This window comes from Mixophyes fleayi, chromosome 5, assembly GCF_038048845.1.
Source record: "Mixophyes fleayi isolate aMixFle1 chromosome 5, aMixFle1.hap1, whole genome shotgun sequence".
Lineage (NCBI taxonomy): Eukaryota > Metazoa > Chordata > Amphibia > Anura > Limnodynastidae > Mixophyes > Mixophyes fleayi.
In genome coordinates, this window is record NC_134406.1 from 219,964,658 (window position 1) to 219,990,547 (window position 25,890).

Sequence of the window (25,890 nt, forward strand, 5' to 3'; positions counted from 1 at the left end):
AAGTTAGGTGCATGCATACAGAGACAGGGTAGTGTAGTGGGCTCCATATTCTCTACAAGTACTAGATAGCGCCCATTTTTATCCCCAACTGTCTTTTCAAGCTTAAAAGGGCAATTGCTAATAATTAGGATAGCAATGCCATTGTGTTTAAAGAGGCCACTAAATGTGTAGCAGGTGGGATACATATAATTGGTAAATTGAGGGGGATAATGAATCGGAAATGGGTTTTCTGAATGACTACAATGTCTGCTTTCTGTGCGGCAAAGAAATAGAGGGCTAACCCTTTGTTTATTCAGGGAGTTGAGACCTTTAGCGTTTATACTGATAAAATGTACCATTGGAGAGAACATATGTGGCAATGCAATGGGGGTGGATGTAAAACTAAACCACCCTGACACAATGTTGGATTAAACAAAATACTAGTAAGGTAATAAAGCAATAACTAACGTTGTTATCAAAAGTACCAGCTTACAGGGAAGGCCTTAATGTAAATGAACTATATTTAAATAACTAGTTACATATAGGTACTCTACTAAATTATATCAACAACATTAACAGTTTAAGTATAAGTATAAGCTGACTAAATTTACAGCTGAAATATCCTTGGTAGAAAAAACCCTCAGTACAATCTACTGAAAATTAACCTGTGCAAAAAAAATGGAACTATGGAACACCTAATGTCCAGTATCTAATGGTCACTGAAACGGACACGGGGCCTTGGAGTATAGAAAGATAGAGGACAAAGCACATGGCCGCATATTATAAGCTAAGGAAGAGAGTAGAGCAAAACACTCAGGACCCAGAAAAAGACCATTCCTTACACATCTATTTAAGAGCTGTGGTCTCCATTGGGATCTCCTAAACTTTCAGTATAGTCATGCTTATTTCTGATAATTTAATGAATGTGAAGATACTGGAAAGCCCCACTTGTATTCGATGTTTGCTGCCCTCAAGGTGTGAGGAATGTCTAGGAAAATCTGAAGATCTCCAAGAACCACTGAACTAGAGGTGGAAGGTAACGCCGCTTTAAGGATCTGCTCTTTAATGTGAAAAAAGTATACTCTGAGCAGAATATCTTTAGACAAGGTGTCAGGAGCTTGTTTGGACTTGGGCAGCCTATTGATGAGGAGATCAGCGGATGAAGCTGAAGGCAGACGTTTGTGAAACAATGAGGCGGTACAGCTGTACAAGTCTGCATTAGGGACAATCAGGGATACCTTTAGGTCCATGAGTTTCTCCCTAGCGGACGATATGCAGTGTGAGGTTCTTGTGAGAAAACGACTAAGAGATCAAATGCTATGACATGATAAACACAAAGTGATGTCAGTGGGAGATCAAGGGTTAGATACTAAGTAAGAGCATTTTGTCCGGAATTACATAGTGCCTTTTATTTTCTTGAAACTTCCACCAGATGTCAGTATAGGTTTAGAGATGCACATCCACAGTTAATAGATTTAAGACGAAAATGAGAATTTTGTCCTTAATACCCCAGTGTTCCCCATGGAATCAGAGAAAAGTGTTTGAGTGTATTGAAATGGAGATTGGGCACTTTAAATTAACCAGAAATAGCTAAACTGTCTTTGAACTACAAAAAGAAACAGAACAGCAAAAAAACAGAAAGAAGAGCGTAAAGGGAGGAAGTCCAATGTCCCCCATGGTTTCAGAGAAAAGGAGTTCACATAAGTACAGAAATCCAATTTTCTCCTTCATCCTGGGGAACGTTCTAAACTGTCCCTAAGGGAGGGTGCCCTCTGATGCTAGTTTTGGACGTAAAGAGCTGCACACTGCATCTCCGATGCAAAGGTTTGAAACTTGTAGAGTTTTATAAATGTGTGGACATGCCTGGATTGAACACATCTATGATGACAGGAACATTTTGTTATGCCCAACGCATAATTCAACCGCTCTTCTTCATGGACTTGGTCTTGGCGCTGCCCTGGTTATTCAGATAACGGCCGTGGCATTTTCAGACTGTACCTTCACTGTCCTTTCTCTTAGGATGAACTGAGCTCTTACTAAGGAGTTGAAAAGTTCAACTGTGGGAAAGCCACACATACAGACCTCACCACCCAGGACATTGCTGCTCTATCCTGGAGGGAGCAGAGGTCAGGTTAGTGCAGTGCCGTAACTAAACATTTTAGTGCCCTGGGCGAGACAGGGCACCGGCGCCCCCCACGTAAGTGGGAGTGACATTTGCCAAGTGGGTGTGGCCAACCTAATGTAGGGGTGTGGCTATCACTTTACTGAAAGAATTGTGTTACATGTCTGAGGACCCCAAACATGAGCACAAAAGCACGGAGGAGAAGAAGCAGCGCCTCTGTAAGGTGAGGTACAAGGGCTCTCACAGGCGACCACTGCCTCATTCACCTCCAGCTATTATCTGCTGTCAGTATCACTGATTTACATCTCTTCACTGGGTAAATCTCAGATAATATGTAAAATTCTCTTATCCATCCCTGATATTAGTTATTGCTGCCACTACCTGAACTTTTAGATTATTTTCCCTCGCAATTTATTTAATTTGTTTGTGTGTTTTTTTTCTTGCACTTAGTGGGATTATGGCTGCAAGGTTGAGACAACCTCTGTGTGCCCTCTGTTCTCTTCCTGCATAGGCTGGGACATGAATGTGCTCCGCAAGGTCCCAGCCTGTGGAAGACAGCAGAAAACAATGTGAGTAGCTTCCCGTCTCCTGCACTTCCCAACCGATTCGCACCATCTGTTTGTGTCTGCGGCTGTTTGCCCCACCCTGTTTATCTTTGTATCCTCTTTTGTGTTGGTTTCTCTGTCTCCAAATTTTTTGTACCTTGCTCTGTTTTCCCATGTGCTCTGCTCCTCCCCTTGTGTGTGCATGCCTCTATCCTCGCCCGCACTGTGTGTGTACATCTATCGTCAAGTTTGTGTGTGTACCAATGTTTCCTCATTTGTCTCTTCCTCCCCATTTGTGTTTGACTCTGCCCGCAACCCCTAATTGTTTGTCTGTCCTTTTTTTTCTCCCCTTCTGCGTGTATGTCTTCCTTTGTTCCGCCTTCTTTTTCTCCCATCTGCCCCCACAACCCCAACCTCTTGCACCATGCCTTCTCCCTCGTCTTCCACTTCTCCACTCCTTCCTTCTCCTCAGCTAGAGTTATGGTGTGATAGGTAGAATCAGTGCTGGTGGCTGCCGATGAGAAGTGACATGGACAAACAGAGGCGCAACCATGTCCAACACAACAAAAGTGAACCTAAAGATGGCAGGTAAGAACAATTCTCTGATTTTAATAATTTTTGCAAAGTATCTCAATATTTGTTATATTATGGGTCTCATTTATCGTGCTCAAAACTCCATTATTGCCCGTGCTAATGGAGTTTTGAGACACTGCTGATCAAAGATTCCTTATTGGAAATCTTGGAAGAACTGGGGAGCTGATTTATTAAAGGGGATGGGTGATTTATTATCTATAAAATTAGTATCTAGCTTTTAAATAATACAATAGTCTATAAATCTTTTGTTGGTAACCTACTTATGGTCACTCAAAATAACGCAGCATCCTAATGAAAACCATCAAATGCCCACTTCACTAATACTCATGGTTCAGGTTACCTGCGTAGCAGTCCCAAAAGCATGACCAAAGTCAATGCCTATCATTCCACCAGTCTCCATATTGACCATGAAGTTGTTCAGGTGTCGATCTCCAATGCCAAGAATCCAATGGCTAATACAGAGCAACGCATGAGAGCGGGCAAAGTGGGAGCGCAGAGCCAGAAACGCTTCAGGAGCTGTGCTCATCTTGACAAAGGCTCTCCTACAAAACAGGACACATATGTTGTATACACACACCCCAGAGCTGTAGATATTTAAAAGTTGGTATAAAAAGAAACCATAAAGATTAAACGGTGAGGAAAAAAAAAACATCAGTGTATAAAAAAATCTATATGAATTATTACATTAAATATAATGGATAAAAAGATAACATGATGGAATAGTAGCAGCAGGTGATCACTCCTCAGAATTAGCATGTCCAGCAGACCCACTACTGAGTGACACCAGATAGATTAAGGTACTATCTATCTATACATATATATATATATATATATATATATATATATATATATATATACATATATACACATATACACACACATACATATATATATATATACACAAACACACACACACATATATATATATATATATACACACATATATATATATATACACACACACACACATATATATATATATATATACACACATATATATATATATACACACACACACACATATATATATATATATATACACACATATATATATATATATATATATATATATATATATATATATATATATATATATATATATATATATATATATACACACACACACACACACAACACACGCATCTATCTATACACACACCTCTCTCTCTATGTATGTAATAAATACACATATATATATATATATATATATATATATATCACATACATACATACATAGAGATAGAGGTGTGTGTATAGATATAGATAGATGTGTGTGTAGATGTTTGTTTGTGTGCATATACATATATATATACATATATATATACACACACATACATAAGTACACGCACATACACACAAGATTAATACTGCTGACAAATAGACCTAAACATGTGTTTTTAGATAGAGCAGCAGCTCAGCACAATATCTACTACCTTAATAGGTCTCCAGGAGTAAGAGCTTCGCTTTCTCTAAACGATGCGACTGTTGAAGCCCGATCGGCGTGTCTGTAAAACAGAGACAGTTTTGGGTTTACAATTTAGAAAGCCACCAGACAGGACTCCATAAAATACCAAAAATAAACAAGTCTTGCAGTAGTGAGTCTAATCTACACCTAATGGTAGATTCACTAAGGATAATATTATATGTAATGCACAATCTTTAAAACATTTGTCTTTAAAGAAACACCTTCCAGGGTCTTCAGTGCAGGTAAGACCATTTTCAAATTTAATAATAATGATAAAACATTACCTTTCTGTCAAGAGATAAATTCTATTCACCCTGTACAATATCACATAGCAGGACATGGCTGTCACTAAAAGCGTAATGAACTCTTATGATACTCCAGCAGTTTACTGTCAGTTTAATGAACAGTGTCACCACAGTATTGCATGTCTTGGCTCAATACCCCAGCACACACTAAATTGGCTTTTACAGAGCATAAAGCAAATGAGTCAGCCCATACTCACAGGTCTTCAATAGACAAACATCTTATACCATGAAATACCAGCAGTGATTACAAATCATATCATTTCAGGGCACCTATGGAGATGTTCCCTTTGTCAGCCATCATGTTTGAATAAATGATTAATCTTTGAAATACAGTGAGCCTGCTGGTTCCTTTGCTTTACGATTGGTTCTCAACCTTGGGTTGTTGAAACGCTGTTTGTAAAGCGATGGAGTAAATGACGTCTGCTGCATATGTGTCAGTCAAAACTTTGCTTTAGGTGCTCGGCTACATCCTTGGAGGTATTGGGCGGGATAGGCTTTTGTAATAGTTAACAGTGGCTAACGTCACATAGGACAGCTAGTAATGTATTTCTCAGACCTTACTTGTATTCTTAATCTCCTAAGGTGAGACAGGAGTGAATGGATAACACAGTTTTCCTATTGCTTCAGAGGACATCAACTGTGACAACACTGGGGCAATACGGTGGCTTAGTGGTTAGCACTTCTGCCTCACAGCACTGGGGTCATGAATTCAATTCCCGACCATGGCCTGGGGTTACTCCGGGTGCTCCGGTTTCCTCCCACACTCCAAAGACATACTAGTAGGTTAATTGGCTGCTATCAAATTGACCCTAGCGTGTGTGTGTGTGTGTGTGTGTGTGTGTGTGTGTGTGTGTGTGTGTGTGTGTGTGTGTGTGTGTGTGTGTGTGTGTGTGTGTGTGTGTGTGTGTGTGTGTGTGTGTGTGTGTGTGTGTGTGTGTGTTAGGGAATTTAGACTGTAAGCCCCAATGGGGCAGAGACTGATGTGAGTTCTCTGTACAGCGCTGCAGAATTAATGGCGCTATATAAATAGCCGATGATGATGGAGCACTACACATGTCCAGGAAACCACACTGCCCATTCACTGCAGTGTCACTACAGGAGCTTCAGGCAGGAGCAGATGAACACATAAAAAAATGTTGCAGAAATTATTTTATGTTGTGTTAAATTAATTTGGTTGATTTTTCATTGTTTATTTATTTTTTATAATATTATGCAAGTGATTATATTTCTCTAGCATTTTGTATGTGCAGATTTAAGTATTTTGTTATAGACAATGTAAAAGTTTCATATACATTGTATATATTGTGTTGCTAATTACCAAGATTAATAAATTGCAAAATATTAATGTACTTATAAGTTCCATTAAAACAAACAAAAAGAAAAATCATATGCAGGTATATCTACTTACATGTACATAGCAATATACGGTGGATGAGTTTTTTCCTTTTGAGCCATCTTGGTTAGCCAGACGTCATAATGCTTATGTGGACTATTTTTACTGCAAATAAAAAACAATTCTATAATTCTCTTAGATATTCTTTTACTTAAATAATTGTGTTTGTGATAAAGATCTGTTGTTTGAATGTGAAGTAGAACATTTATATATACAACATGCATATTAAAATAAAACAATAGAAAAATTAGCGCCGCAGATGTGCTCTCTGTGTGCAGCAGTGGATTTAAACATTTGATTGCCCAAACTGCACTCATTTACACAAACTAACACCACAAATTAGCAAGCTACACACTAGAAACATATTTTGTAAGTTTCATCATTATTATAGCGATCAAAGAATTATGACATTATGCCAGTTCGGGTCTTCAATATGTGAGATGCTGATGCCCTGAGATGCCCATGCGCTCTCCTTATCATTTATAGTTAAGTTCAGTGCACTACATGAAAATAGTTTCATTTGCATGTACTAGAATGAAAATGCTACTTAATGCATTGTAATACCCAGAGAATTCCTTTGCTTCATTTTCAGTCATAGCTTTTAAAATAAAGTCCTTCAAAGTGCACGTGTTCTCCAGCCACTCGATCATTCCTATTCTAAAAAAAAAAAAAAAAAAGACGAAAAAAAAATATACATCAGTCACAGTCTATGAACTACAACATAGTTTTGGGCTATATGGCATTAGAAAACGAGTAAGTGAAAACTACAAGCTAATAAAACACACTTATATAATACATAAAAACTCATACCGTGTTGTCATGGGTATGACTTGGTATGTCTTTATTTGCATGCGTCTCTGGCTACAAGCAGCATCCTGGGAAAGGATGATATTCATGACATCAAATAGTTGCTCAATGCGCTGGTCCTGGCGCAAATCTTCACCACCTTTTATCAGAAATGGGTATTCTCTCTCATCATTTCCCCGAATAATAATGCGTTTGGGTTTTCTTATGGAAGTCATAACTTGCACCTTTCAAAATTAATAAAAAAAAAGCAATATAACTACAAATTTAAACGTTATATATCTACATCTATCTATCTATCTATCTATACACATCTATTACTTTAATGTTGCAGTTGGCATCTTGGTAGCCTCTCTGATGAGTTTTTTTTCGGTCATCACCTTTGGAGGGGCATCCTGATCTTGCCAATGTTATGTCACATTTTCTCCACTTATTGATTATGGCGCTCACTGTGTTCCATGGTACATGTAATGCCTTTGACATTTTTTAATATCCTGATTGATACCTTTCAACAATTAGATCCCCTGTATGCTAAATACATTTGAACATAATTTGGAATGTGATTTGTTAACTTTGAACCCAGCTACAGACCCATTATGAAAGGGAGTGCACACTTATGCAAGCAGGATATTGTAGGCTTGAATTTTTATTATTTGTTTATTTTTTTCTATTGGTTGCAAGGCTACAATAAAGGTGGAAAAGGTCTCACATGAAGCATTTTGATTTCAAGCGTCGCATCACAAAACACCTACAATTTTAAAAAGGGTGTGTATATTTATTATCTGTATATATGTTATACTGCTATTAAAAAAAACAACAAAACAGGTATCTGGGCTAGTAGGGTTGCACTACATTACATTATTAAGGATGTCCTCTGTTTACCTCAAAGAACATTTAAAGCATTACTACATCACTGATATCACACAAAATACCCTATGATATCCACAATGACCCTTAATGTCAGGACACATGACTGGGTTCCATTGATTCGACCCTGGAAGGCAAGACAATCCAAAACTGAAGCTTTAACTTGACTCATACTCTCACTTCTACACAGTCCTGCTAGACGAAGCCATTTTTTTGATTGGCAAAGCGCAATGTAAAATCACAAATAGTAAAAATGGAGCAGTTGAAAAGGAAAGAGCAAGTTGTAAACCGGGGGGACGGTACTGCAATGACAATACGGGCCTCCAAGAAATTAATTTCACATGTAAGAATATCCCCTTCCTTGAAACAGCTTTATGTTCGTGCAGATGACTCGAGTGTCATCATCAAGAAAGATGCTTGTTAAAACAAAGCAAAAAAAAAAAAAAAAAAGGAAAAGTCAGAACACTTAACGTGAAAAAATAGGGCTGCAAAACACTGCCCCCCAAAAAAGCAAACACATTGTAAAACGTAATGCATGTTTGCAGACATGACCAATGTCATATTGAACAAACCCAACACATGGATACCACAGGAGTCAACTTTGTTTGCACAGCAAGGAAATGCATTTGGACGTCAATACTATAAAGTAAGTCTGATATGTAAGAAACACATAACAGCGAAGAACCCATAACGGGCAATAGAGCAATTATATGTAAATGCCTCAAAGCTCTCATCTAAACCTTGCAGCAAAAAATCTTGTGTAATGTCATAAGGCTGCCAGGAAAGGTGATGAAAGGGACACACCTTCACAGTAACACTCTCCAGTTGTAATGATAGACTGACATATTGACAAGATCCGACTATCATAAGCATCTCAGCAAGCTTAATTTGGCTCAAATGGCTTCCATATAGAGCTTCCTGGTGTCCTGTAGGAAAAAATTATACACCAGCGAGACCTCCAAGTTGTAAACTGGAGGTTTTCAAGAAGGTATCAACAAGGGCAGCCTGTGGGTCTCTTGCCCAAGTGCAGTTAACAGGTGATATGTTGTTGCCCCAAGATGCCATGAGATCTATGTCTGGAAGACATCACTGATGTTGTAGAACTTCTGAGTACAGCAACTGGACTACCCATCACATTTTAAGACTGCCCAACACAGAATTTGACAGTAATGTAATTGATCGGACCAAAATATGCATTTTCTTGGGCCTTCGTGTGCCTTACGCAAATATGAATTGCAATTGCCATAATTAGTATTAAGTGACTTTATGATTAATAGAACTCCGGATTAATTTTCTGGACAAGAAGATTTATACTGAACATTATATTAAACCATGTCCGTATAAACCAAACTGCATAGCGAGACTCAAACCAGTCCACAACTAGGGATGGGGTCCTAGACACCTGGCTTGTTATTTGTCACATCTGCCTTTTACTCTTTAGTATCTAAAATTACCTGACCCACAATTACACTGCAAAGTCTCTCTATATTCTATTCTAACAGGAGGCTGTTGGTGTTTGTAGTTAAAATGTAACTCCAAAAAAATAAGGAAAAATGGTCTATTGACGCTTGCTTGATAATAGACATGGAAAAATCACTATCGCCCATGAAAGGAAGATGGCAGCTTGGTTTGCAGTAAGAAAGTTGTAGGAATTCTGCTACTAAAAAGAAACTATACAACTTCCTGTTCCTTAACACATAGGGAGAATACAATGCTGCACAAAGCTCTGTAGACCCTTGCACGATTTGCTGATTTCACAAGATGGTTAAGACAGATCTAGAGCACAGATCTGAAGGTAAAACTTGTATAACGTGAATAGTGTGTACACATGAATCTGAATGCTGATCGGGACTTTCAGTCGTTGGTAAAATCATTAACAATATCGCATTGGGAGAAATTTTCTGTACTGTGTACCCAGCCTTACCCTGATGGACCAACCTCAGCAAATACAACTGATGAAGTGGCTTAGATTGCGGGGAAAGGCAGTCTTCTAAAGGTCAGACACAGGTGATTAACCTCCAGGAGTAATGGTGAAGGATTAATCCCTGGCAGGCAGGATCAGACGAAGGCAGTGCAGTCTCTAGAGAAGAGATACTATACTGCAGCCTCAGGCAGATAAGACAGTATCCATTTTCTGATTTACCTTGGAAACATTTGTTCTATTGGAGGTTCCTGCTTTTTTTTTTCTCTAGCTACCTTTCTACTGCAAACCAAGGGGCCATCTTCCTACATGGACCATAATGTTTCTTCCATGCCTATTATCAAACAAGGATTGTGCAATTTATTATTTTCTTTGTTGGGGTTTACCTGCATTTCATATGACCGCTTTCTCCTTTCAGCGGTCAAAAATTTACCCACAATGCTGTTGGTGATAAGCAAACTTTATTTGATTTATTACTAAGTAATATAGATAAAGAAGATTAATTATATTGGTTAAGGGAATAACACTGTCAAATATTGACTTGGACAGTACCTTATGAGTGCAATTCCTTTGTTTTTCTAGCATGCATTATATAATGGTAAATGCCTACTGTAAGTTTTATGGATAGGAAAAAGTGCAAAAGAAACATATGCTATTAAACGCATCTCCAGCTCTACTGGCTCATGCACACGCACTTTGCTAATAAAATGCACAGAACAACAAGTCTATTTGCCAGTAAAATATTTTTTCAGGCAACAGACAGAAACATTTATAGCGTCAATTTCCATTCTCACACAAAGTATGCCTTTGTAGGAAATTTTGTTACATGACTCAAAATAAAGATTATAATAAAATATGATTATTTTATACTTCCATTAAATCCATTTCTCCGAATCCATCTGGGGGTCAACTGCTACATTGGGGTTGAGGTAAGGGCTTATGAAGACTGAATCTCATGCCCTATCCCAACCCCATTCACTCAAGTTCACATTTTGCAAAGCCCCAATGGATAGGGTAAAAATAAGAATACTAACCAAACACACCATCAAAACAACAGAACTAAACACTGAGCATAACGAATGTGAGCACAGTGTACCCCAGATGGATTAGAAGAAATGGATGTAATGTAAATATAAAAATTCTCTTTTCTCCATCACCTTACTTGAGGGACACTGCTACCTTAGGGATGTTGCAATGCTGCCCCTAGGAGAGAGAACATTCAGAAACAGATGAACACAGCACTTTCCGTTAAATGCTAGCATCCTTGGAAGCGAACACATAAAAAATGAAAACATTTGGTAAACGTGTGGACACAGAGTACCAGATAGCTGACTGACACAACTGCTTAGCTGAAGTCCTGTGAGGGCCAAACAGGAATCACTCAGTGAATTAGCTGAGTAAGCAAAAACACTTTCTGGAACCGGCTGACCAGAACAAGCGTAAGCCTGCTGAATAATGGACCTGACGTGATTGCATGGGTTTCCTCCGGGTGCTCCGATTTCCTCCCGCACTCCAAAAACATACTAGTAGGCTAATTGGCTGCTATCAAAATTGACCCTAGTCTCTCTCTCTCTGTCTGTGTGTGTATGTTAGGGAATTTAGGCTGTAAGCTCCAATGGGGCAGGGACTGATTTGAATGAGTTCTCTGTACAGCGCTGTGGAATCAATGGAGCTATATAAATAAATGACAATGACCCTTCTGGCTAAACTCTGTTTTGATGCTGACCAACCCCACATCTGCGTGTCCTAGAGAACCAGTATAGAGTCATTCCTTCAAACAACAGTCCTGTTCAGGTACATTCTAAGCCCTTTGGCCACAGCAAGGAGAGCCAGCCGTGCCTGGCCATCTGAATAACAAGACCCCTTAAAGACGGAAAAAGTATCTCTTGATAAAGGTGGATACCTGACACCACCTTAGGATGGAACGACAGAGTAGTTTGCAAGACCACTCTCTTATTGTGAAAAATCAAGAAGGGAGATCTGAGGAACCCCTAATTCTAAAACCATCTAACTGAAGAAATGGCTAAAAGGAAAGTAATATTCCTAGTCCAATACTTTAACTCAGTCATATCCAAAGGTTCCAATGGAGGAAATTGAAGAGCTGAAATAATTAATTTAATGGCACCGTCAGAGGGATATACAGAGAGTGGATTTGTAGAACACCCTGCAAGAAGGTCTGGAATCAGGGCCAATTTCTTCCTAAGTGCCAAAACCTGAACCATAATGGAACTAAGCTTAAGGCCACTATACAGTCTGTCCTGCAGAAAGGTTACAAATGCCTAAATGATGAAGTGTAGAAACTCCTGCATTTGCAGCAAATCACATAAGTCTCCCACATCCTATGATAGCTTTGTGCAGAAACTGGCTTACCAGTTTTCAAGACAATCTGAATAATTCCTTCAGACAATCCTTTGGCTTTCAAGCTCTTGGCTTCAACAGCCACACCATTAAAGCCAGATGACAAAGGTTCTGGTGTAAGAAAAAACCATGCAACATTAGATCTTCCCATAGAGGAACTCGTCATCCTGGATCTGCCATCATCCATCTAACTTTTGGGGCTAGATTTACTAAACTTCGGGTTTGGAAAAGTGGAGATGTTGCCTATAGCAATCAGCAATCAGATTCTAGCTGTCATAATGTAGCCATAATGTAGCGGTGGTAGTCAGCATATCGATGCTGACTACACCAACAACACTTACGACGACATCTGGATTCCGGCTGGCTGCTTCCACGACGAGGATCCATCACGACTCTTCACTGAAGCGACTTCAATCAATCCCTTAGAAGACGCTGGCTGCACTGGATGACGTCCCTGACCTCGCCGACGCTGTTCGCACTGCTCTTAAGGGGGTAATGTAACTATGGGGCCATGTACAACGTACTTTGCAAAGGTTTCTACATTGTACATGGCCCCATAGATACATTACCCCCTTAAGAGCAGCGTGAACAGCGTCGGCGAGGTCAGTGACGTCATCCAGTGCATCCGGCGTCTTCTGTCTAAGGGATTGATTGAAGTCGCTTCAGTAAAGAGTCGTGATGGATCCTCGTCGTGGAAGCAGCCAGCCGGACGCAAGATGTCGTGGTAAGTGTTGTCGGTGTAATCACCACCGATCGTCCGTACCCTTATGTAGAATGTAGTAAATAAATGATAACTAAAATCTGATTGGTTGCTATAGGCAACATCTCCAATTTTTCAAACCTTCAGTTTAGTAAATATACACCTTGATGTACAAGGCTCTTCTTTGCCAAACTGTAGCCACAGGGACCCCCTCCCCTCTTGGCCTTCTTGAGGACGAGAGGGAGCATTGGAATTGGGGAAAAGAACTAGACCAAACTGAAGTTCCAAGGGACTGTCACGGTATCCACTAGGAATACCAATGGATTGCTGGTTCTGGAGTACAACATGGGCACCTTATTTTTGTGTAGTTGGAGGCCATCATATATCAGCCAGCGGCTGGGTCCATTTCTGCACCAGTAAAGCAAATACTTCCGGATGAAGAGACCACTTTCCCGATAGAATGGAGTTCCTGCTCAGAAGATCCGCCTCTACACACCCTGAATGTACACTTCTGAAGTTGCTTGCACAATGAGTTCCACCCATGTCAAGATGCAGAAAAGCTCCCTCATCACTAGGAAACACTTGGTCCCTCCTCAATGTATGCCATGGCCGTGGCATTGTCTGACAGAGTATAGACAGGCTTGCTCTTCAGTACAGACACCGCTCTGAGTTCCAAAAGCTTGAAAGGGAGCTTTGCTTCATCCTTGGACCAAAGACAATGCAAGCGAATGTACGTCATAGCTCGCCATCACTGAAGACTTGCATCCATTGTCACAATGATCCTGTCGAAGATGGAAAATATATAAGTTGTCTGCTCACAACCACAACCTGAGAGACAGATGTGCCTCCAGTGAGATGAGCTGAAAAGCATACAGAAGGCTGGGCCTTTACCACTTACTCAAGATACAGCCAAGAGTGGAGCTTGGAGTACGGAACCATTTTGAAAATGGAGACTATCTTCCCCATCAACTTCATGCAGAAAGGAAATGATGGGCTTCTGTGGTCCAGAACACCTGGAGAGTCAGAATCTGGTCTTCCAAAGGTAGACACTCTGTTTCCTGGTATAGAAGACTAGGCCCAGGAACTCCATCATTTGATTTGGAACCAGGTTGTATTTTTAAGAAATCAAAATCCACCTGTTCGATTCCAGTGCCTCGGCTGTCCTGTACAGGAGAGCCTGCAATAAGAGGCACCTATCAGCTCCCCCTGTTCCTGCAAACCGAATTCTGAATCTGAATTGTCATCTAGGAGAATCTGAGTAACCTGCTGGCGTTTACATGGTCTCTGAACATACATAACTGAAGTAGAGAGGTGGGATGTCAGACAGCACCATCTCCACAGACCTTGGAATGCTCCCACATGGGAGTGACGTGCCTGAATGCTGGAAATGTAGCTTAGCAAAACAGAAGAAATTAAAGTTAAATTGAAATCAGGCTGCGCATACAACAAAAACTTGCCCGACTCCTTGGGGACTTAATGTGAACAGAGGATAAGTGGGGTTGGGAGAGGGGAGACGCTTCAGTCTTCAGAATTTAACCAGTAAGTGTCCAGTTCCTGCAATCTCACCTCATCGTCCAGGTAGAAGTGTCCCCCAGAACAAATGATGGAGAAATTAAATTAATTCTAATGTGTAACATTTACTCTCACTGTATGCAACCTAACGAAAACATACCCGTTCATCAAATCCAGATATCTTCACATGATATTCAGGCATAGGTTTCATTTTGCCATCATACTGACCTGGAACAAAAAACAAAAAGTGTCATTTCAAGAACAACAAAACAAAACCAGTCAAAATCTTATGCAGACATGTATAATACATAGCAGATTATTTTCATACCTAATAAAGTGATTTTTAAGATTCAAACCACCACAAAATACTGACCGGGAATTTCTAGATCATTTCTGGAAAACTGTGGTTTAAAAGCACTCATCCACGGAGAATATTCCTTTAAATTTCCTGGTTCTTTCTTTTGACCTTGCTCACTTTTTATATTATTCACCAATTTATTAAATTCAGCTTTTTTATGACAAAGTTGTGAACCATCTTTTCCACAAAGGATGTCAAACTTCTTTGCATAGGTCTGAAATTACATGATTACAAATAAACATAATGGGATGTTCTTCACAATATAAACACAACAAACACCCTCTCACCCTGAATCTACAGTGGTGGTAGATTTCAAGTTGGCAACGCACCAAATTCCCAGAAATATACAAAGGGTGGTGCGGTACGTGGCCCTTGTCCTCAAGCACTTGTGCGTTCATTGTGCCAAAAAGAATGGGAAATGCCAGGGTCTGAATATCCATTGAGCAGCAGGTATTTAGTTTTAAGTGCTAGAGCACTGCCAAATGGAGGGCACGTTTCTACAGCATTTTCAGGTTACCAATCTGAATAGCTGGGAGAATAAAGATGAAGGGGGATGAGGAAGTCTCTTCTGTGCACAATATCAAGATCTTCAGTAGCAGGAGGGACTAGTCATAGCCAGGAAATGGAACAGACACTAGCTGTGAAATATGTTGAATGTTACTGCAATGCAGGATAGTAATAGAGGCCCAAAGACACTTTAAAAGAGTAGAGAATTCCTAGAAAAAGAATGCTTTAGTTGTTAGCTAAAAAATAATGAGCCATTTTCTATGGCTAACATCCAGGCACGCCACATTTTTCAGCCAAGAATGCCCAATCTTCTACTTCTGTTTGAACCAAATGATTTTTTTTTTATAAACGTTTTATTTTTGCAAGGTCATGAGAACAGCATAGGACAAATGACAAAGTGCATACTGATAACATAAGTATACAGGAGGAAACAATATCAGCCACCAGCATGAAACATAAGAGGATACTAAGTCAACCAGTCTAACAATTTTAGTAATGACAGATGACCTAAGGTTTTATAGAAAGAGGAAGAAAGAGAGAGAATACATAGAGGAGGAAAGGAGAGAGAAATGAAAGAGAAGAGGAGAGAAGGGAAGGAGTGAGTGACTAGATCCATTGTTAGTTGGAAAAAGATCCAAGAAGAATGAGGTTTTAAAGCGGAGTTAAATAAAGGGTGGGCATGCCTGGAAGAAGGATAACCATGGGTCCCAAACCCTGGAGAAGGCTCCGGAGGAGTTTAGGATAATACTGGTCATGTATTCCATCCGTTCAATCTGCCAAATTCTGTTGATTACGGACTGCATGGAAGGAGGGGATTGCGAACGCCAGTCTGCCGCTATTTGGCAGGTAGCTGCCGAAACAATATGTCTAATCAATTTGTTCTCATGTCGGGATGCCGAGGGAGCCCCCATAGGGAGAAGAAAAATTTTTGGCTCCAGGGGAATATCCACCAGGAGAATTGAATTAATCAGGCCTCTTATCTGGATCCAGAAGCCTGTCAATTTTGGGCACGACCACCATATGTGGAGAAATGAACCAAATGATTTAAGTCACTGATGTAAACTTCCCTGACAGCGACTTTACTATAGGAATTATTTTACAATTACTATTCAAAAGGTAGCTAGTTAGAAATAAACATTATAATAAAAAATACTTCACTGCACCAGCAAAATACATACCTCTGCAAACCTCTTTCTGAATGAACCAAAAGAAGGATCTTTTGCATTGAAAAGATTTGCATACATCTCCTTATACATCATCTTAATCTTATTTTTATCTGGTATAATTTTAAGTAATTCATTACAGATTTCATCCTTCCAGTCCTAAACATAAAAGTAGAACAGAAACAATCCATGTTATACCACTGCAGTCCCCTACAATACTGTAGAGGAAAAAAACCTCATGATAACCCCCACACTATTGTTACAATGCCCTGCTCTGTTGCTTCAACAAGGGTATGTTCTATAACAGCCACTTACTTTAAAAGTCAAAAGAACATTCATATAGAAAACATGGACATAAAAAATGCCCCCCCCCCAACAATAGTTTATTTAAAAAAATGTACATGGCTGTGATCCTTTGAGGCTATATCATTTAAAGTATTACATATATAATACAACAATATGTACACATATATGCATCCTGAGATCATATAATACTTAATTAAATGAATAATTACATTCTCTTAATATTAATAATTTGCACTTAATTGTGGTTTGCACCAAGTATATTGGTAATTCTATAGTATTTTTTCTTTAACAGTTTGTTTTTCCCACCATCTACATATTATATAGGGTGATGGTGTATCCACTGGTCCATTTGTACCGCACTAAAAATATATATAAATATTTGTTTATCTGACTAAACGTCCCTAGATACTTCTCTGACCAACGAAAGCACTGTCTCTCTCTCTGTCTTTAGGTCATCTGCAAAAAGGCATACTTTCCCTTTAATAACAATATTACTGTCACCATAAAGATATAACAGAGGGATGGTACAAGTACAGAACCTTGGGGTACTCCACTGGTGAACTCGTACTACCTTAATATACTCTATTTACTACAACACTGAATCCCAAGCATTCCAGTTTATGGACCAGTCTTCAATGTGGAACCGTGCCAAAGGCCTTTATAAAATATAAATATATATAAGCTTTACTCATGCTTATTTCTGTAGCAGTTTAATGGAAAGACAAAATACGCTGCTATACTGTTTGCTAGACAACTGCTTTTGGAGAAGGGGAGATGTCTTTTTGTGAAATGTAAGATGAATGAATGAGTCATTGCTACAGGACACCTACTATAAATCCCAACTAGAGGCGACCAACAATAAAAATTTAGAGCTCATTAATACCCCAGATCTATTTAAAATCACCATTTGGGAGAAACATAAATATGTTGTACGCAGTAAATGTATCGACCTGGGCATTCTATTTATAAAACAAAAAAGAGGCCCAATGGGAAGCTTTCCTGCAATAGATTAACATTATTAGCAGCCACGCATAAATCCTCTCTCTCTATGGACATGTTGGTGGAACTGGTAGAGAGGTGAGATCTCAACTCGATAAACTACTCAAAAACAGAATAAAACTGTCATACCAAAAGTGTTGCAGCATGTTCTTCCACTGGGGTAACAATCCATGCAAAATACTAGTCAGGGCCCTTAGGACTCAAAGACCTGTTGCCTTTGTTCATTCCATCAAGGATAAGGAGAAAACACACCATGAAAAAAGGGAAAATTCCCTCAATTTTTTGCTCCTATTACCCTAAATTATACAATTTAACTGGGGAGACAACACAACTCGAGGAAACAAATAAGCAGGATCCTAGTAATACAAATTTGGCTAGAATTAAGTTCCCAGGACTTTCAGAAGAGGACAGGGACCACTTAAAGAAGTCATTTATACTTATGGAGGAAAAAGCAATATTTTCCATCCCCACAGGCAAAAGTCCATAGCCTGATGGCTTAACAATAAACAATATATAATTTCAAGATATTTAAAGACAAGCTTGTGGTGCTCTTACTGGAGACATGCAATGCAGTCTCAGACCAGGTGTACTTCTCGAACCAAGTTTAGAGGCACATATTACCATCTTTCCCAAAGAGGGGGAAGGAACCCTCCCTGTAGCCCAGCTATTAATTTCCCTATTTAAAGTCGATGTGAAATACATAGGGAACAGGGTGAAATTCCTGCTAGCAAAACTACTGTACAGCGATCGGGTGGGATGTGTACCTGGCTGCGAGGCTCAAGATAACACAACAAAAGTGTTAGATCCAATTCATTATATTTTGGATTCTGGCTTTTGTAATCCTCCTTTTGACTGATGCTGAAAAACAGGGCGCACTGGGATTTATGTTAGGGCTGTTGGGACACTTGGGAGTGGGTCCAACCTACTTCCAGAGGTTCCTATACTTATATAAATTACCATCAGCTAGAATCAAAATAAATGGATCGCTCTCTGCCCCATTTAACATTAGAAACAGCACCAGACAGGGATGTCCCCTTTCACCGTAACCTTTATCCACGATATGGAAGCCCTTGCACGGTCAATTAGGGTGAACCCAGATATAACAGGATTTAGAATAAAAGACCATGAATATAAGCTTGCCCTTTTCACAGATGATCTGCTTGCAATACTCACTATCCCAGGAGGCTCATTCCCCAATTAAATCGTGAATCAAATCTTACAACACTGCCTAAAGTGGTAGAGTGTCTGAAAAATGCATTTCCCTTTTTTTGACATCAGCTAAATATATGGCCTTATCCAACCAGTCAAAAATAAATAAATCTGACATATTTGATATGATCTCTCCACTCCCACCCCAGTAAATTCATGCTGCTTCAGATCTTGTAAATTGCTTGATTTGAGATATTCTACAATTCTTTTTGCAGTGTTTCCATTAATTTCCCCACTATGTATTTCAGTCTCACTGGTCTGTAAAAAGAAGTGGTTTACCCAGCTCCCATTTCTAATTCTGGATGTATCCAATCTGACCCCAGTGACTTTCAGTTTTGAGAGATTTGTCAGGATCACCTCCTCTGTAAATGGAATAATCACCTCCTTTGCACCAATATTCTTGCTACTTAACGGAGGTTAATTTTCTTCTCGCTCTAATTTAAATAATGACCAGAAAAATGTATTTAGTGTTGCGATCTGCGGCGGTGCCCATAGCCACTGTGACTCGCTCTCCTTGGCTGCTTGCGTCCCGTCTCCTAGACGACCGGGACGTCACTTCCTGTTTCCAGCCTAGCAGCGGCCGAAAAGCCGAGATGTCAGTTCCCTGCGTCCCGGTGGGGAAATTAGCCGGGCACGTGCATAGTAGGGGGAAATTTATTATCAGCCTACTGGGGCAATTATCTTAGGCTGTGGCTTCCCAGCTGTGATTGGCTGCTGCCGGTTATAGCGTCCAGTTTTCTGTTAGCTTGCCTGCTCCTGTCTGTTTTACTGAAATCTTTGGATTTATTCTCTGTGTATGACCCGCTGCTTGCTTTTCTGGATTTTAGATTGTTTGCTTACTGCCCTGACCTCTGCTTTGTTATCTGGACTCCCTTTGATTGCTGCCAGCCCTGACCTTTTGCCTGTACCTCACCACGTTACCTGCTTCGCTTGTCATCACCCACTATCCCGTGTTGCTCTACATTCATAAGCTTGTACTACGCTGAGTGTAAGACCTGGGGGCACCTGAGTACATGGGAGTGCAACAAGCTCTACGAGAAAGGCAGCTGCTATAGGAGAAGACCTCTACATCCTGTGCTACAAGCTCTTGATAGTGGTCGTTAGCCATAACATTTAGAAGATCTGCTATACCATTCTCTATCTCCACAAGACTTTCTCCCTCAGTCTTTATTCTTATTTTTTGCCTTTTGTTATTCTCTGTTCACATATATATCTAAAAAATTATTTGTTCCCTTTACTTACGGACCCAAAAAAAAAAATTAGCCTGTAATTTTGTACAAAATTATTATTCTTGATACCTTTTATAGACAATAGTTTCTTGCATGGACTTTGTTCCATAAAACCACAGTAACATTATACACAGCCAAAGCAACACACTAACTATATAAAGTGCAATGTTTTAGAAGTGGCATATGTGTTACAATAAGAGGAGAATGCCAAAAAGGCCTCACTAATTTTACCTGTAACATCAATGCAGGATTGGACAACTGCTCCAAGGCTCGAATAAAATCTTGAATGAACCAGTTTTTATCCAATTTACTCTGAATTCTAAAATGACAAAAATAAAACAAATAGATGTAGAATTTGCACAAAAGTATACACAGATATACACTATTAGAATGAGAAACTAATTATACACTCAATGCAAATCCTTCCAAGTAAATTGTGCTCTAATAATTACAGCAATTTTCCCTGACATAGAAAGCCTCTGGGTAAGTTTATCACACCTTCTAAAAAAGGAAAAGTAATCAGATTGTAGCAATAATTTTCTAAACTGTACTAATCTCTGCTCCAACAAAAGACGTAAGATAACAGAGAATGGAAATTCAGATACTGAAAGCAATGTGTAAACGCTTTCCCATTCTGTTTTGTCCAATGCTACTTCCTAAGTACTGGCACACATGTGGAACAGCTTAGTTGCTTTTAGCAGCCTAGTGTAATCAGTATGAACATCTATGGTTGCATTGGGTTAAATAATATGTTCCGCTAACAATGATTTCTTTAATTCACCCTATAGTGTCCAACTGCTATAGAGCTGTGTTCTTACCTAACAGAATGACTACTTTTATGACAGTGACAGAAATTTGCCTGATACAGTGTGTCCCGAGTAGTTAAAACTGCCCAGGACACACTGTTGCTGCTTCTGTGCAAACAAAATTACTGCAGCTGCAGTTCTTTGTTTTTAATCCAGTTTCAGATATACCCTCTAGCTAAGCAGTATTTTGGGGATATTTTTATCTGTTAATGGGTGGATGGTGGGACAAAGACGCTGACAATGTTGGACCAAATTGTGATACTAGACGACTGGGTCATGGGCACCTGTGGGGAGTGAAGACTAGCCTACCTGGTCCAATCCCACAGAAGAGGTATTGTAGCACAAGTTGCTGAAAAAGTGTATCACTGCTTGCTGCATATGGGGCTACTTAGCCACAGATCAGTCAGAGTGCTCATGCTGACACCTGCCGAAAGCACCTACAATGGGCATGTGAGAGCCAGAACTGGACCATGGAGCAATGGAAGAAGGTGGCCTGGTCTAATAAATATTTCCGTTTACATCACATGGACAGCCGGGTGAGTGTGCGCCATTTACCTGGGGAAGAGATGGAACCAGGATGCACTATGGGAAGAAGGCAAAACTGTGGAGGCAGTGTGATGCTGCTGGGGGAACCTTGAATCCTGGCATTCATCTGGATGTTACTTTGACACCTATTACCTACTTAAACATTGTTGCAGACCAAGCACACCCATTCATGGCAATGGTAATCCCTGATGACGGTGGCCTTTTTCAGCAGAATAATGCACCCTGCCACACTGCAAAAATTGTTCAGTAATGGTTTGAAAAACATGAGTTCAAGGTGTTGACTTGGCCCCCAAATTCCCCAGATCTCAATCTGATCAAGCATCTGAGGGATGAGTTGAAAAAACAAGACATGGCTGTTGAAGCAGCCTCTGGCTGGTCCAGGGGCTTGACCTCCAGGGTAGTAGATAGCATGTTGAAGGCCAGAAAACCATCTCCACCCGCAATTACCATAGGGTGTGATGATCCTATGTTTGTTGGTGCGAGCTCAGGACCTGTCATATTGCGGCTTTTCAACTCTCCCAGTTATAAGCATTCGATGCAGGCCTTGGCTCCTTAAAGGTGCAGGTACCAGCTAATTCAATATATTTCCTGAAGAGGATGGCGGGTTTTTTCCGGAACCTCAGACCTTCCTCTGGAGAGTTCTGCATATACAGCCCCCTTGTATGCCATCATGGCACATAGGGACCAGACCTTGGTTCTTGCAGTCCTTCTGACTTCAATTTTTGAGCCGTTGGAGTCAACTGAGCACAGGTTCCTGACTTGAAAGATGGTCTTTCTCATAGCAGTCGCTTCTGCAAGGAAAGTTTCGGTACTTGGTGCACTTTCTTGCCATTCTCCTTATCTAGTCTTCCACAATGAAAAGGCTGTGTTACGCACGGTTCCCTCCTTCCAGCCCAAGGTGGTTTCCGGATTTCACCTCAATAAGGAGATTCTGGTCCCCGTCATCCAGGATGCGGCTGCCTCTTCGGACCAGTGCTCCTAAGCACTATTGGATATTGTCTGTGCTCTACGGTTTTACGTGGATAGGACGTTCGCTGTGCGGTGGACTGATTCTTTTCGTTTTTTTACGAGGCTCACGAGAGGGGCTGGCTGGCTACAAAACAAACCATTACCAGGTGGATAAAGTCCACCTTAAAGTAGGGTTATGTAAGTTCCGAAACTGATTAATTATTAATTATAAAATTCCTCTTATTATATGTCTATGCTATTAATTTAATTTTAGCACATTTAGTAATAGAACTATTTATTTAAAGTTGGGGAAAATTGCAGGAAGAGAGGCTTGTTAAACGTTGTTGCTAATAATTTACTGATCGGGCTTATTGGGGCTTTCTAAATTTTATATACCTGTCTACTTCCAAATAGAGAGCCAACATTCCAGTATACAGACAAACATCAACTATGCTTAAGATCTCACCAGATGCAGGTAGTGAAAACAGCAAGTACAGATATGAGAGAGCAGGACAGTTTGCCAACTGTCCTGAATCTGGTGGGACAGTCCCGCATTTCAGGGGACTGTCCTGTTTAGTCAGCATTTGGTCCGACTGCGAGGACAGCTGGGAGGTTTGTCTTGCTTCACAATTCTCTGCTCATGAAAGGAGAGCTGTGTGCACCTAACCATTGTGCACACAATATTGCCTGTGTGTCTAAAATGATAGCCATATACCTCTTGTACCTGATACAGACAAGTTCAACTGTATATTCTACATAGAGTATATTACTCTCCATGCAAGCTGCTTCGGATGGGTGCTAGATCGGATGCTAACTGCACAAAATGCGGAGATACTGATGCTACCTTCTGGCACTCACTATGGAGCTGCCCTATCGTTGGGGAATTTTGGTTGCAAGTAGTAAAGGGTATAAAAAATACAGGTATCCAGATCCCATTGCTGTCCTCCAGGACATGTATCTTTGGTCTAGGAATGAATATTTTGCTAAATAGATGCGCTACCAAATATGTTCTCAATCTTCTTGCCCTGGCCAAAGTAATTACTGCTAGAACGTGGATGGCCCAAGAGCAACCTCAATTTACTAGCTGGGTGGCCCTGGTCAATGAGGCTGTAGGGCATGAGAGATTCATGTATCATTCACAAAATACCATGCCGAAATACTTTGAAGTGTGGTCCAGATGGGAAAATTCAAAATATTCGGTGCAATCTTTCTCCGCCAACTTTGATCTGGGTTAAGTGCTCCCAGCACCCCCTCCCTCATCCTGCCCCTATTACTAAATCCATAACCATATATATGTTCTATAAGACTAAGCTATACTAAGACACTTGACTTATTGTCATTCATGTTTTTTTTTACATCTTCCCTCCAGGGCTGAAGGTACCCAGGATAGATAACACATCACATTTCAAATCTACTTTGATATTAATACAAGGTTTAACATCTAGAGGTGATTTACTTGTTATACTCATTAAGTGTGGAATACGATATACAATGGAACTATATCTGTTATTTGATTTTTTTTATTTCTGTTTTGTTTGGAAAAAATTCAATAAAAAATTTGATTTAGAAAAAGAAAACAAAAAGAAAGGAGGAAGTATGGTGAAGTAGTAGGGTGAATTTATGAGTAAGAATGCCGCTGTGAATTACTAAATGAAATTTCTTATTTAGTAAGTCTTGACTTTGAAGTGGTTAACACTGTATAACTTGAGCCATGAAGAAATGAAGCCAGTCATACAAGGGCTGATTTATGTCCAATTTCGTCACATGCATAGGTGACCAAAGTGAACGAGATGATACCACTGATATACACTAGGGAGACAGTAACATTAAACTACAAGTAATATGTACAGTATAAACACCATATGTTTACGGACATGCACTTGCTTATTCATTTAGCAATAACTTCAAGAACATTAATCACATACCAGGTCTACTGGTATTTAAAATTAACAAAGTTAATTTTCCAAAGTTACAGTTCCAAAGTACAGAAGAGTATAGCAGAACTTGAGGAAATGCATTTGCTTACCTTTCCACAAACACTTTATTTTTGTGTCCATGAACTGTATCTTGAAAGTTATAGTTCTTCCCACTGATCATAAAAGGATACACAAGAGCCTGAGGGTAATGGTCAGCAATCTCTTCTATAATGAACTGCACTGCCAGGGATTCCTTTTTATCAAGCAGTGCCATCATCTGACTGATCCAGCCAATAAAATGCCAGCATGGAACAGAACTAGCCTGGAAAAACAAAATATCTATGGGTATACCAATTACCCCAAAGAAGGAAGACAGAATCATAATTGTTTCAGATTATTGAAAGATTTGAGTGAAAGAAAGGGAGCTTGTACTTGCGTATCAAGAAGATTAACTCAGAGAAAATATTACCGGTATTGATGCAATAAAAAGATAGACATTTATGTTTTAGAGGTCCTTAGAGACAGGGGTTCCAATGGCCCATGACAATTATACATACATTACATGGTAGTGAGGTTCGCTCACAATAGAACAAAGTAGTATTGGTTTGCACATACAGTGCATCCGGAAAGTATTCACAGCACTTCACTTTTTCCACATTTTGTTATGTTACAGCCTTATTCCAAAATGGAATAAATTCATTTTTTGGGGCGACGGTTCATCTTTCAGCAGGGCAACGATCCTAAGCACACAGCCAAGATATCAAAGGAGTGTCTTCAGGACAACTCTGTGAATGTCCTTGAGTGGCCCAGCCAGAGCCAGACTTGAATCCGATTCAACATCTCTGGAGAGATCTGAAAATGGCTGTGCACCGACGCTTCCCATCTAACCTGATGGAGTTTGAAAGGTGCTACAAAGAGGAATGGGCGAAACTGCCCAAAGATAGGTGTGCCAAGCTTGTGAGATCATATTCAAAAAGACTTGAGGCTGTAATTGCTGCCAAAGGTGCATCAGCAAAGTATAGAGCAAAGGCTGTGAATACTTATGTGCATGTGATTTCTTATTTTTAACAACTTTGCAAAAATCTCAAAAACAAATTTTCACGTTGTCATTATGGGGTATTGTGTGTAGAATTTTGAGGGGAAAAAATGAATTTATTCTAATTTGGAATAAGGCTGTAACATAAAAAAATGTGGAAAAAGTGAAGCGCTGTGAATACTTTCCGGATGCACTTTATCTACTAATGTTGCCATCCTATGTAATCTGCAGAATCACAACCTAGAAACCTGTAAAATGTTTAGAATACAAAACAATTTATGTTTAACCTTTTCATTTCACAC

At 39.8% G+C, this 25,890-nt stretch overlaps 1 protein-coding gene across 1 annotated transcript in view; it reads right to left on the bottom strand.

Moving 5' to 3' along the window:
* PRKDC (protein kinase, DNA-activated, catalytic subunit) overlaps positions 1 to 25,890 on the bottom strand; it is a 144,042-nt gene that overhangs the window by 9,052 nt on the left and 109,100 nt on the right. The window contains exons 55-64 of the mRNA XM_075213494.1: positions 24,663 to 24,874; positions 20,568 to 20,655; positions 16,609 to 16,752; positions 14,939 to 15,137; positions 14,726 to 14,793; positions 7,214 to 7,434; positions 6,968 to 7,060; positions 6,419 to 6,508; positions 4,674 to 4,745; positions 3,581 to 3,782 (exon numbers count right to left, since the gene is read on the bottom strand). Coding sequence (XP_075069595.1) covers positions 3,581 to 3,782; positions 4,674 to 4,745; positions 6,419 to 6,508; positions 6,968 to 7,060; positions 7,214 to 7,434; positions 14,726 to 14,793; positions 14,939 to 15,137; positions 16,609 to 16,752; positions 20,568 to 20,655; positions 24,663 to 24,874 — 1,389 coding nt within the window. The remainder of the gene's footprint in view (positions 1 to 3,580; positions 3,783 to 4,673; positions 4,746 to 6,418; positions 6,509 to 6,967; positions 7,061 to 7,213; positions 7,435 to 14,725; positions 14,794 to 14,938; positions 15,138 to 16,608; positions 16,753 to 20,567; positions 20,656 to 24,662; positions 24,875 to 25,890) is intronic.